Below are 13,400 nucleotides of genomic sequence, written 5' to 3' on the forward strand. Positions count from 1 at the left end.
AGTAACTTTCCTCAGATCCACACTTATTGAGGACATCTGCAAAGCTGCTACCTCTCCTCGGTTCATACTTTCACCTCTCACTATTGTCTGGATGTTTTCTCCAGACGGGATGGCCATTCTGGCCAGGCAGTATTACAAAATTTATTTTCCTGAATTGCCAACACTCACACCATCCCATTCTGGTTAGCATGGAGGTCACCCACATGTGAGAATAGGCTGCCTGCTTGTCCAGGGATAAAGCACAGTTACTTACCGTAACAGGTGTTATCCAGGCACAGCAGGCAACTATTCTCACAACCTACCCACCTCCCCTGGTTGGCTTCTTTGCTGGCTATCTGAACTGAGGAGACGCGCCCTGTGCTGGGTGGGAAGGCACTTGAGCAGTGCGGTAAACTCAAAACTTCTGAGTTTCTTCAAGCAAGTCTGCTTGCGAGGCTGTTCGCATCCAAGTTCCATGGAGATGTCACCCCACATGTGAGAATAGGCTGCCTGCTTGTCCTGGGATAATGAGTCCTTTCCTCCAGCAGAGGACAGTGCACAGGGTCTCACAGCACTGAAGCCCCCCAAAAATGAACTTAAGCGGAAAAAATAAGAAAAAGATGCAGAAATTGCAACTGTATGGGGCTCTAACTCTCTTTCTAAGGTAGGATGAGCACATGCTCAGAAAAAAGTGTTTGAATTCCTACAACTCCAGGATATCTTCTACTAGTACTATTAATTATTTCAAGAGTGCTACCAGATGCACATAGTGCTGTACAGAGCTACAAAGGAGACAGACCCTGTTCAAATGAGCTTACAATCTAAACAATCAAGATAAACAGGATGATAGGAGTTACAGTTAGAGGGGATGGTTAAACTGTTGGCTAGGGTGGTGAGCAGAAAGGAGTAGGGTTATGAGTTGAAGGCTGATCTCAAAAAGGTGGGCTTTCAGCTTACATTTGAACAAGAGAAGGGGCGTAGTAGACAGACTCTAGTAGTTTATTCCAGGCATATGGGGTGGCAAGATGAAAGGAGTGGAGGAGCAAGGTACAGATAATAGCAATTTGTCTGAGAAATGGCGTTCTCAGGGAAGCATGTAAGTAGAGAGAAGAGAAGAGGGGTTGCAGAATTAACACACTTATAGGTTAGTAATAGGAGTTTGAACTGTATGAGAAGGCAGATAGGAAGCCAGTGAAATGATTTGAGGAAAGGGGCGAGGTAAGTGTAGCGAGGGTGGCAAAAGATAAGTTGTGCAGCAGACTTTTGTACACATTGCAGGAGATAAGAGGCGATTCAGCAGGAGACCTGTTAGAAATAGATTGCAATAGTCTAAGCGTAAGATTATGAGAGTGTGGACAAGGATTCAGTTAGTGAATTCAGAGAGGAAGGGGAGAATTTTGGTGATGATGTAGAGATAGAAGCAAAAGACATTAGCAGTCTGTTGGATGTGGGTAGAAAATGAAAGGTCGGAGTCGAAAACAACTCCAAGGTACAAGCAGAGAAGACAGGCATTATAACAGTATCATTTACAGAGACAAAGAACAGAGGAAGAGGAGCAGAGGGTTTAGGATGAAAGAGGAGCAGTTTAGTCTTGGATATGTTTAGTTTCAGGTGGTGATGGGACATCCAGGTAGCAATATATGCCAGACAAGCTGAGACTTCTTGTATTTTAGGTGAAATCTTGGGTGTTGACATGTAGATCTGGGAATCTTCAGCATACAGTTGATACTGGAAGCTATGGGAGGAGATCAGGGCACCATGGGAAGAACCCTGGGGTACGCCAACCGCTAGTGGGACAGCAGTAAAGGAGGACCCACAAGCCCATACACTAAAGATGCGATGAGAGAGAGATAAGAGGGGTATTCAGTAATTATCTACCTTAGTAGGAAAGAAGAGTTCAAAAATTTTCATTTTATTTTTCGATGGCTCCATATACTTCATCCACTTTTCCTGCAATGACTTCCCTTTGACCTTCAAACCAGGACGTCACAGCTTCCTTGACGTCTTCATCACTTGAAACCCGTTGCCAACAGAGAGATGTCTTCAAAACTCGAAACAGGAAATAATCAGAGGGAGCCAGGTCAGAACTGTAGGGTGGATGGTTCAGCTGCTGAAACTGTGATTGTTGTGACATGTGCACTGGCGCATTGTCACGAAGAAGCAGCATGCCTGCTGTGAGTTTTCCTCATCTTTTCTCCTTGATTGACTCCCGCAAAGCGATCATTCTGTTGGCGTAACTCTCCCCGGTTGTCTTGTGTGGCATGAACTCCAGAAGCAAAAATCCTTCACCATTCCGGAAGACGGCTGCCATAACTTTGCTTGCAGATTTTTCTGTCTTGAATTTTTTAGGGTGGGAGACGACTTGTATTTCCACTGCATTGACTCCATTTTGGACTCAGGATCTCTTTGATAGACCTAAGTCTCATCTCCAGTCAACAAACAATGAAAAAAATCCACTTGGTCTTCATGGATCATCTCGCACTGGAGCCTCGTGGCCTTCTGACATGACGTCAGCATTCTTGGAACCCATCTTGCACTAATCTTGGACATACCCAAACATATTTTCCAAACTATACCTGCCAAAATGCCCATCTCTTCAGCTATTCGGGAAGCCTTAATTTGTCCGTCTGACAAAATTAAATCCTTGACTTTCTTCCACAGGCCGTCCATTGTGAGGGTCATCTTCAATATACAATACAATCTCCGCCAATACCTCATGAAAGCTCACAGCAATTTACAAAAAATAAACTGATCTAATACAACATTATGATCAGGTTATCTTAAAGTTATATCTTTTTAAATACAAATTCTTCAAATTCTTTTTGAAACTATTAAAAATTAATTTGTTGATTGATTTTACTAGGTAGAGTTTTCCACAGTTTGAGTCTCTACCCTACTTAAACTGCTTGCTCCAAAATTTTACTTTGTATGATGGGGCATACTCACCATAAACTGCAGTCATGAGCTCATGGATCTCCTTTGGCTTTTTCCCTTCTTTTGTGAAAAATTTTATCAGTGAATGTGGCTCCAAATCTAGCATGATCCGCACGAGAACTCTCCTGACATCCTAGCTCTTGGAACATTAGACTCGCACTGAGCCGTAATTGTGCACGAGTAAACTTTGAGATATGTCACAACATGCACTGACTTGTTTCAACACACTTCCTACTTTCTTTCATACTCAGGCAGATAAATTACTGAACACCCCTCATAGGAGGCAAACTAGGAGAGGAAAGATTAATGGAATCCAAGCGAGGACAGCGTATCAAGGAGTAAGCAATGATTAACAGTATTAAAAGCAACAGACAGGTTAATAAGGATGTGAATAGAATAAAAGCCCTTAGATCTGGCTAGGAGCAGGTCACTGCAGTCTCTGTGGAGTATAAGGTGTGAAATCCAGATTGTAGAGGATCAAGACTCTTATCGAGATGAAAGGAAGTCAAGGCAGTGACAGTGGACTTGAATAGCTTGAACAAGAACCAAAGAAAGGAGATGTGGCTTAACCACTGCATGCTTGAAGGCTTCAGAAACAGTTGCTATCCAGGGACAGCAGGCATATATTCTCAACATGTGGGTGACATCATCCAAGGAGCCCCGTAGCGGACAGCCTCGCAAGCAGACTTGCTTGTAGAACTTTCAAAGAGTTTGCGAGTGCTGTACGGCGCATGCGCGAGTGCCTTCCTGCCAAACGTAGGTTGTGCGTCTCCTGTGAGGTACCTCAGTTCAGATAGCTAGCTAAAAAGCCAACAAGGGGAGGTGAGTGGGTTATGAGAATATCTGCCTGCTGTCCCTGGATAACAACTGTTACGGTAAGTAACTGTGCTTTATTTCCAGGACAAGCAGGCAGCATATTCTCAACATGTGGGTGACCTCCAAGCTAAACAGAATGGGATGGTGGGAGTGTTGGCAATTTAGGAGAATAAATGTTGGCCAAAATCTATTTAAAGAGCCTTACTCATGTTAAATATGAATTTGGAAAATGATGTGGATTTCGAAAATGAAGAACCCTCAGGAGGAGAAGCAAAGCGAGAGTGAAGTGCTGCAGAATAAGACGGAGAAGCCTCCCTGGAGTACTGGAAAGGGATGTCTGTATCCAAAGTAAGAGTCACAGAAGAAGCTCCACTGTGTGATATAGGCGGAGTCAGAGAGTGCTTACGTTTGACAGGATGTGATGGAGAGGTCCTAGGAGTGTGAGGGACTGAATGCCTCATGCCTCATAGAAACTGGGAAACAAGGATCCCTCGTAGCATGACGCTGGTCTAGAAAGTACAGCATTGCGCTCCACAGAGGGCAACCTCGAAGATGAGTATTCCCTGTTTTTGGAGGCACGCTTCGTAGGAGGTCTCATAGAGGCCGGCACGACTGCACTCGTTGCCTGGACTGCCTGAGACTCAGCTGGAGGCTTCTTAGCTAGCGTACCTGTGGAGGGAAGAGCAGACTTGAGATCGATTCAGATATCACCAATCTAGTTTCTAAAGTAAATCTCTGTATTTTCAAACTCCAAGCCTGGGCTCTTTTGTTCAGATGAAGCTTAATACATCTAAAACTAAACTTTTGTGGCTAGGTCCAAGATTGGACCATCTTCCTTCTACTGTAGCTCTGGTATCTGGGTCCTCTTTGCAGATTGAGTTTTCTAAGATACTGGGAGCCCTTTTTGATTCCTCTCACCTTTAATGATCAAATAAATTCCGTGGTCAAGAAATGCTTCTTTAGTCTACGAATGCTGAGGAAGGTTAGACATCTTTTTCATCCCTGACATTTCTATGTTTTGGTTCAATCAATTATGCTATCTTGACTTGATTATTGTAATGCTATCTACCTCGGCATCACAAAAAATTGTCTCCAAAGATTACAGCTAATTCTGAATACTGCTGCGAAGCTGATCTTTGGAAAAAGCAAATTTGACCATGTGACCACCCCCTTTGCTCCAGAGTCTCCATTGGCTTCCGGTTTATCTTAGGGTTCAATTTAAATGTGCTTGCATTTCTTTTAAAATTCTACATGGTATTTTTGTTCTCCTCATTCCTTTATTATGGAATATTTATAGATTTTCCTTTGCAAGAGGAATTAACAATTAAAACTCTCCCTTCCCTCTAGAAAAGGAATTAAAGGAGTTAAGACCTTCAGTCAATCCTTGGTCTTTAAAATTTCTCAACTTTGGAATGATCTCCCCTTTAGTCTGAGGAGCTCTAGTTTGTTTCAGCCTTTCCGTAAATCTTTAAAAACTATTCTATTCGCCAAACATTTTGAAAACTAAATCCCTTGATATTTTGTATTTCTTTTCAGTTTTTATTCATCATTGTAAATTTCTTTTTGTTTTTTTAACTGCTGTAAACCGAGTCAAACTTTTTTTGAATGATGACTTGGTATATATAAAGTTAAGTTTTAGTTAGTTAGTTAGCCTTAAGAGGTGGAGCAGACGAGGGCGACTTGCTCGAGGTTGCGGAATTGGCCGATGAGGCCGCCACCTTTTCCGTAGATTGCTCCATGGGACCAAATAGCTGTTGAATCTGGACACATCTTCGAAGAGCTCTTTTTTGAAGGGTAGCACAGTGTGGGCACAACTCAGGGCAATGTTTGGGTCCCAAGCACTTAATACACCAACGGTGTGGGTTGGTGAGTGAAATCGCCCGGTTGCACTGGCTACACCTTTTAAAGCCCATAACAGGACGGGACATAGAAATAAATACAGCCGAAGCCAAAAGAGGGTTGGCGGCAGGGCCTGAGCCCAACCCCGCCGGACGAGAACCGTAAAAAAAAGTTAAACTTTTTCCTTTCTTTTTTAAAGAGGTGTGCCGCACAGCGACTTACAAAAAGAAATAAGAAAGAAATAAAGAAGAAAAGCCGCAGTGCGAGAAGGCAGAACTTGAATTTGGGGCAGAGCTGAGAAAAACAGGTACCTCAGAGGAAACGCGTGACCTACGTTCAGCGGGAAGGCACTCGCACATGAGCGGTGCAGTACTCGTGAATTTTCTGAAAGTTCTTCAAACAAGTCTGCTTGCGAGGCTGTCTGCTTCGGGGCACCATGGATGACGTCACCCACATGTTTCGAACATGCTGCCTGCTTGTCCTGGGATAATGTTAAGTATTGGATACAGGGAGTGAGCCAGGGCTGAGGTTTGGTACACCTGACCGAGTGAGGAACAGGGGGAGCAAGGGTGTCTAGTGCAGAGGAGAGAATGTTGAGAAAAGACTGAGCCTCTTTCCTTCCTTCCACTCCCCAAACTGTGAACACAAACTTCACATTTCTAGCCCTTGTCAGTCTGGGGAGTGAAGGTTACCTGCATGATAGTACTTTGTGCTCTAACTTCAATTATTACAAAATGTGAGAGAAATACCATGACTGAGCTACATTATGGTCAATTTTAGCAAAAATACAAACCCCCCCACAAAATCTGTTCTGCAAGCAGGAGAAAGCAGGTTGTAGGAGTATACACTTTAAAATATATATTGATCATATTTCTTTAATGGTGTCAAAGTGGTTTACAGCAAAAGTAACAAAACAATGGAAGACAGCCATAATAGTTTTCTGTAATCCATGTTATAGAAATGGTCAGGAACCACTTCACAGGTCATAGACCTGATGGGCCGCTGCGGGAGCGGACTGCTGGGCGCGATGGACCTCTGGTCTGACCCAGTGGAGGCAACTTCTTATGTTCTTATGTACCAACATCAACCCCACCCAAAAAAATAAAAAATCACTCGGTTTTACTGACATATATGCCTACAGTCCTGTTGTGTTTTTTCAAAACATATACCAAACAGGAAAACATGCATTGGATTTACCTTGAGATGCTGATGCATACAAAAGCGACACACCTTGTGCTTCACCTTTTTTGTAATATGACAGGAAGAAGGAAGGAACCCACACTTGGGCTGAAAAAATAGTATTTACTTCTATTAGTCAAATGATATCAAATATCTATGTGAATCTAGAAAGACAGGACAAGTAACTTACTCAAGTTCTGAAAGAGAGGACGATACATATCCAAAAGGATCATATTTCCACAATACAGTATTTGGTTCTACCTCACCATTTCAGAAATTGATGATAATCTACCAGAATGGAGACCAATATATAGTATAAGATGAAAAACTGCAAATTTTTAGACTTCTAGCTTCAACAATTTTGAGATATCAGCTTTTTATCCAACAAGGGTTGGCACAGCTCACGGCTGACTGGAAAGTTGGGCACCTTTTTATGTCTTATTACAAGTAACTGCCATTAAAGCATCCTATTGCTGTGAACTCTGCACCACTTATTCAGAATTTTCAGTAGATTCAGAAATTATAGCCCATTTTGAACTGGGCACACAGTTTCATAGATATTAAGTTACAAAAATAGGTTTTTATTTTATCTTGTGTAACAAAATGCCATTTTCAACAAGCCATTGTGCCAAAGATATTAAAGGAAAAGTTTTCATATTTTATCTGTTAGAAGCACAGGTTAAAATGAGCAATGTGTGTTCATTTTGTGCAACTGGAGGCTATAGTTTTCCCAATATGCCTCACTGAAAATTGTCATACTCTGAGACCACTTCGGAGGCAATTTTCAGCATGTGGGACAGGTAGCATAAAAATGTGCTTTTTATCATTAAAAAGAGCAAGAAAAATCCTTTCAATTGAAGTCAATTTTATTCTGCTTCTCCCAAGCTATCCATAACAAAGATATTAGCAAAAATGCCAAATGCTGAACAATTGTCATCAGTTCAAGAGTCCAGTAAGAGGTATTTAAAGTGTTCAGCTTTAAAAGCAGTGTAAAGTTCAAAAACTTTCTTTATCTGTTCAAATGGTACCGATGACCATTACAGTAAGATCATCAACAATTATGAGCACAGAGTTAACTGGGACCCGGCATTCATTTCTGCAGCTTGGCCAGGAAAATGACTTTGTAGATCCGTTCAGTTGAATAAAATTAAGATATATCTGCATTTTTTTGAGAAAGTTCCAAGATGGTTCTCAAAGACCAATCCCAGTTCTAGAAAACAGTATGCGTATCAGTCACACTTGAGTTCTACAGAATTGCCTTTCTTTTCTTTCACTCACTGTTACTGTTGTTGTGCAGGACTTGGGTTTCATAGTAAATTATGATCTTAAGGCGGCCAAAACAGGTTGAAAAGGCGACGGCGAAAGATATTAGGATGCTAAGGTGCACTGGGAGAGGTATGGCCAGTAGGAAAAAGGAGGTAATGACACTCTTGTAGAAGACTCTGGTGAGACCCTCATTTAGAATACTGTGTACAATTATGGAGACTGCACTTTCAAAAAGCACAGTTAACTTACCGAAATAGGTGTTATCCAGGGACAACAGGCAGATATTCTCTACATGTGGGTGACGTCACCGACGGAGCCCCCTAGCAGATGTTTTCGCAAGCAGACTTGCTTGAAGACCTTCAAGCTTGCGATTGGCCGGCGCATGCGCGCGTGCCCCTCAGTTCAGATAGCAAGCAAAGAAGCCAACCACGGGGAGATGGGTGGGTTGCGAGAATATCTGCCTGCTGTTCCTGGATAACACCTGTTACGGTAAGTAACTGTGCTTTATTCCAGGACAAGCAGGCAGTATATTCTCAACATGTGGGAGACCTCCAAACTAACCAGAATGGGATGGAGGGAAAGTTGGCAATCTAGGAGAACAGACTGGACAAAGTGGCCATCACGCCTGGAAAAGGCATCCAGACAGTAATGAGAGGTGAAAGTGTGAACCGAGGACCAAGTGGCAGCCTTACAGATTTCCTCAATGGGAATTGAGCGGAGGAAAGCAACAGAAGCCGCCATCGCTCGGACCTTGTGGCCTGTGACTCGACCTGGCAGGGAGAGGACAGCCTGAGCGTAACAGAAAGAGATACAAGCGGCCAACCAGTTAGAAATGGTCCGCTTAGAAACAGAACGACCCAAGCGATTAGGATCGAAAGAGAGGAACAGCTGGGGAGCAGAACGATGAGGAGCGGTGCGCTTCAAGCAGAAGGCCAGCGCACGCTTACAATCAAGAGAATTCAGAGTCACTTCTCCAGGGTGAGAACGGGGCTTCGGAAAAAATACAGGAAAAACAATGGATTGGTTGATGTGAAACTCAGAAACAACCTTAGGCAAGAACTTAGGATGGGTACGGAGAACCACCTTATCATGATGGAAGACAGTGAAAGGTGGGTACGCAACCAAGGCTCGAAGCTCACTGACCCAACGGGCAGAAGTGAGAGCAATAAGAAACACAACCTTCCAAGATATTTCAAGTGAGCCCAAGCCAGCGGCTCAAACGGAGGCTTCATCAAACGAGCAAGGACCACGTTAAGATCCCAAACCACAGAAGGCGGTTTAAGGGGCATATAAACGTGGAAAAGACCTTTCATGAAGCGGGAAACCACAGGATGAACAGAGATAGGCTTCCCGTCAATCGGCTGATGAAAAGCAGTAATGGCACTAAGGTGGACTCGAACCGAAGAGGACTTGAGACCAGCGCCAAACAAGTGCAACAGATAATCCAGGACAGCAGATAGGGAGACAGAGACCGGCTTCAGCTGTCGAGTAGCACACCAGGAAAAAAAGCGGGTCCACTTCTGATGGTAACACTGGCGAGTGAACTCCTTCCGAGACACCTCCAGGACATTCAGCACAGGCTGGGAGAACTGGAACGAGGGCATTAAGTTTCGAGGAACCAAGCCGTCAAGTGCAGAGACTGAAGGTTGGGATTAAGCAGCAAACCCCGACTCTGCGTAAGCAGAGAAGGAAAAACAGGCAGAAGAAGAGGCTCCCTGGAACTGAGTTGCTACAGAAGGGAGAACCACGGCTGTCGGGGCCACCGAGGAGCTATCAGAATCATGGTAGCGTGTGTGGACTTGAGCCTGACGAGAGTCCTCAGAATCAGAGGAAATGGAGGGAACGCATACAGAAACAGCTCCATCCAATCCAGCAGAAAAGCATTTGCCTCGAGTCTGAGGAGGGTGTAAATCCTGGAGAAGCGGGGCAACTTGTGATTGAGGGGGGACGCGAACAGATCGACATCTGGAGTTCCCCAACTAGCAAACATCTGACGCGGAGTCACGGAAAGGATGGACCACTCATGAGGCTGCAGAAGATGACTCAACCTGTCCGCCAAACAATTTTGCTGGCCCTGAATGTAGATTGCATGAAGGAACATGTTGCAGCGGATGGCCCATTCCCAGAGCCACATCGCCTCTCGGCACAGGGGCAGGAACCCCGTTCCCCCCGTTTGTTGATATAATAATGGCAATCTGGTTGTCCGTGTGGATCAGCACCACCCGGTCGCGAAGCAGGTGACAAAAAGACTTCAAGGCGAGGAAAATCACCCGAAGCTCCAGCAGATTGATGTGACAAAGGCGGTCGGCATTGGACCAAATACCCTGAGTGCGAAGACCATCCAGATGAGCCCCCCAAGCATAGGCCGACGAGTCCGTCATGAGGACCTTTTGCGGAGGAAGGGCATGAAACAGAAAACCTCTAGAAAAATTGGAAGAGAGCATCCACCAACGGAGAGACTTCTTCAACAAAGGAGTCACAATGCATCGAGAGAGAGGATCCCGATCCTGGTTCCATTGGGACGCAAGAGACCACTGAGGAATACAGAGGTGAAGTCTAGCAAAAGGAGTCACGTGAACCATAGAGGCCATGTGACCGAGGAGGACCATCAGGAGCCTACCCGGGCCAAGGACAGATGGGCCACCCTCCGTCATAAACGAACAAGGGCCTCCTGCCGAGGCCGAGGCAAAAAGGAGCGGAAACAAACTGTGTCCAGGACTGCTCCGATGAACTCTAGAGACTGGGACGGACAGAGGTGAGACTTGGGAAAGTTCACCTCGAAGCCGAGACTCTGAAGGAGCAAGATGGTATGATTCATCACTCGCAGAACTTCTTGGTGAGAGGACACTTTGATCAACCAGTCGTCGAGGTAGGGAAACACCTGTAGGCCACTGAGACGCAGGGCTGCAGCTACCACAACCAGGCATTTCGTGAAAACCCTCAGAGAGGCCGCCAGATCGAAGGGAAGAACACGATACTGGAGCTGGAGATCCCTCACCCGGAATCTCAGATATCGGCGAGAGGCTGGGTGTATTGGAATGTGCGTGTACGCCTCTTTGAGGTCCAGTGAGCACAGCCAGTCCACCTCATCCAAGAGGCGGTACAGAGTAAGGAGGGAGAGCATTCTGAACCGTTCCCTGACCAGAAACTTGTTCAGAGCACGGAGGTCCAGGATCGGACGCAGATCCTGCATCTTCTTGGGCACCAGAAAGTACCGGGAGTAGAACCCTGTATTCCACTGGTCTGGAGGAACCTCCTCGACCGCCTAGAGATGAAGAAGGGCCTGAGCTTCTTGGAGAAGGAGGGGCAGTTGAGACCGGCCCGAAGGAAACTCTTTTGGAGGAAGGTCCGGGGGTACGTGACTGAAGTGAAGGGAGTACCCCTCCTGGATGATGGAAAGCATCCAACTGTCGGAGGTAAGGCTTTCCCACCGTGTGTAGAAATGATGTAGATGCCCCCCGATAGGGAGAGAAGTCTCCAGAAGGAGGGGAGCCCGAAAACTCAAACCAGAATTGTCAAAAGAATGGCCCAGGCTTCACCGGAGCCGGCGGCTGGACCTTAGCTTGTCACTGCTGCTGCGGCCGCTTCAAAGGAGGCCAAGAGAACGCAGGAGTAGTTTTCTGTGAATACCTCCGGAGAGGGATCTTGTACTGCCAGGATGGAGGGGTCTTCGGCTTAAGGCGCACCAGAAAGGCGAAGGACCGTTTGTGCTCCGAGAGGCACTTAGTGCCCGCCTCGATGGAATCATCAAATAGCTCATTACCCACGCAAGGGAGATTGGCTAGTTGATCCTGGAGATTCGGATCCATATCAACAATTCTGAGCCAAGCGAGGCGACGCATGGCGATCGCAAAAATCGCGACTCTCAAGGACAATTCGAAGGCGTCATAGGTCGCCTGAACATATAGAGCCGGAGCTGGGAGAGTCTCCTTGAGGAGACAAAACATCTGACGACGAGAATCCGGCACGTCCGCCTGGAACGAGTGGAGGGCTTCCACACAGAATCGAAGATAGGACTTAAAGAGAAAGTTATAATTGAGGACACAGTTCACCATCATCAAGTTTTGATAAAGACGGCGACCAAACTTGTCCATTGTACAGCCCTCCCGCCCCGGCGGGACAGCAGCGTACCCCTTTGAGGGGTTGGACTTCTTCAAGGAAAACTCAACCACCAGGGATTGAGGAGAAAGCTGAGAACCCTCAAATCCCTTAATTGGAATTGTCCGATAGCGAGACTCCAACTTAGAGGGAATAGCCAGGACCGCATAAGGGGCCTCTAGGTTCTGCAGGAAAGTTTGCCAGAGAACCAGGAATTCCTAGGTATAACGGGACTCCGACTGGAGGTCCAGGTTCAAAGCCTTGCCCATGTCAGCAATGAAACATGTGAAGGAAGAGTTTCAAGAAGACTCATCTTCAGGAGGGAATCCCGAACAAGATCTCAGGGCAGCAGAGAAAGAGGGAGAAATCTCCCTCCCTTGAGTATCACGCCGGAGCCTCGGAGTCCCGAGAATGGAAAATCGAGGAGGCTCGGCTAAAGCGCCCTGGAGGCGTCGAGGAATGACCCTGCACAAGATGGGTCGGAGAGGACCCTGGAGTCCGAGGGACCCTTCTACAGAGCACCGGAGAAGACGGGGCAAAGGAAAATTCTTCCGCTGGCTTCGAAGAAGATCCTCAGGAGGCAGCCCAGTGCCTCGAGGGAGAATGCATGGTAGAGTCCAGTTCGAGGACAAGGGTGTGCTTGGAGGGTTTCGCCGTCGGAGACCTGCCTCGAAGAGGCGGGGAAGACCGCAACTTTTAGGAGGAGTGAACCTCAAAGTAGCCGGGGAAAAACGGGACCCTGGAAAGTCACAGGCCCTGAATCCGGAGACGAAGAATCACTCAAGGGAACTCTGCGAGTCTTACGTGTGTGACCCCGAGGTTCAAGCGAAGTACGCTCAAGCTGGTCAGAAGGGTGGGTCGAGACCGAGGTCAAAGGCGTCGAGGCCGGGACCAGTTGGCTCACCACCGAGGAAAGTTGCGAGGTAAGGATTGCCTTAAGCATGTCCTCAAACATCAGCACCGAGACCAAGGGAGGTTGGTTCTGGGGTGCAGCAGTGTGCTTCCTCGGGGGCGATCCCGAGGAGGAAGAGTATTCTCTACGTGAGGAGGCACGCTTAGAATGATATTTTGAAGAGGCCGACGAAGTGGCACCCGCATGAGACTCCGAGGTAAGCTTCTTCGCTGGCACACCTGAGGAGGCAAGAGGAGACTTAACCAAGGCCGGGGTAGTAGGAGGAACCGAGGCTGGGGTCTTCGAGGTCGAGGGGGGACTTCGAGGCCAAGGGCTCTGACGCCGGGGCCGAGGCCGAGCTCGAGGCCTGTCCCACCAGATCCATAGGGCCAAACAG

General features: G+C 46.5%; 1 protein-coding gene across 3 annotated transcripts in view; it reads right to left on the minus strand.

The window, feature by feature from the left end:
- The window catches only part of IPPK (inositol-pentakisphosphate 2-kinase), a 235,871-nt gene that overhangs the window by 40,166 nt on the left and 182,305 nt on the right, over positions 1–13,400 (minus strand). For all 3 annotated transcript variants that reach the window (XM_033926759.1, XM_033926757.1, XM_033926758.1), the window contains one exon: positions 6,766–6,855. In XM_033926759.1, coding sequence (XP_033782650.1) covers positions 6,766–6,855 — 90 coding nt within the window. The remainder of the gene's footprint in view (positions 1–6,765; positions 6,856–13,400) is intronic.

This window comes from Geotrypetes seraphini, chromosome 17 (genome assembly GCF_902459505.1).
Source record: "Geotrypetes seraphini chromosome 17, aGeoSer1.1, whole genome shotgun sequence".
Classification (NCBI taxonomy): Eukaryota; Metazoa; Chordata; class Amphibia; order Gymnophiona; family Dermophiidae; genus Geotrypetes; species Geotrypetes seraphini.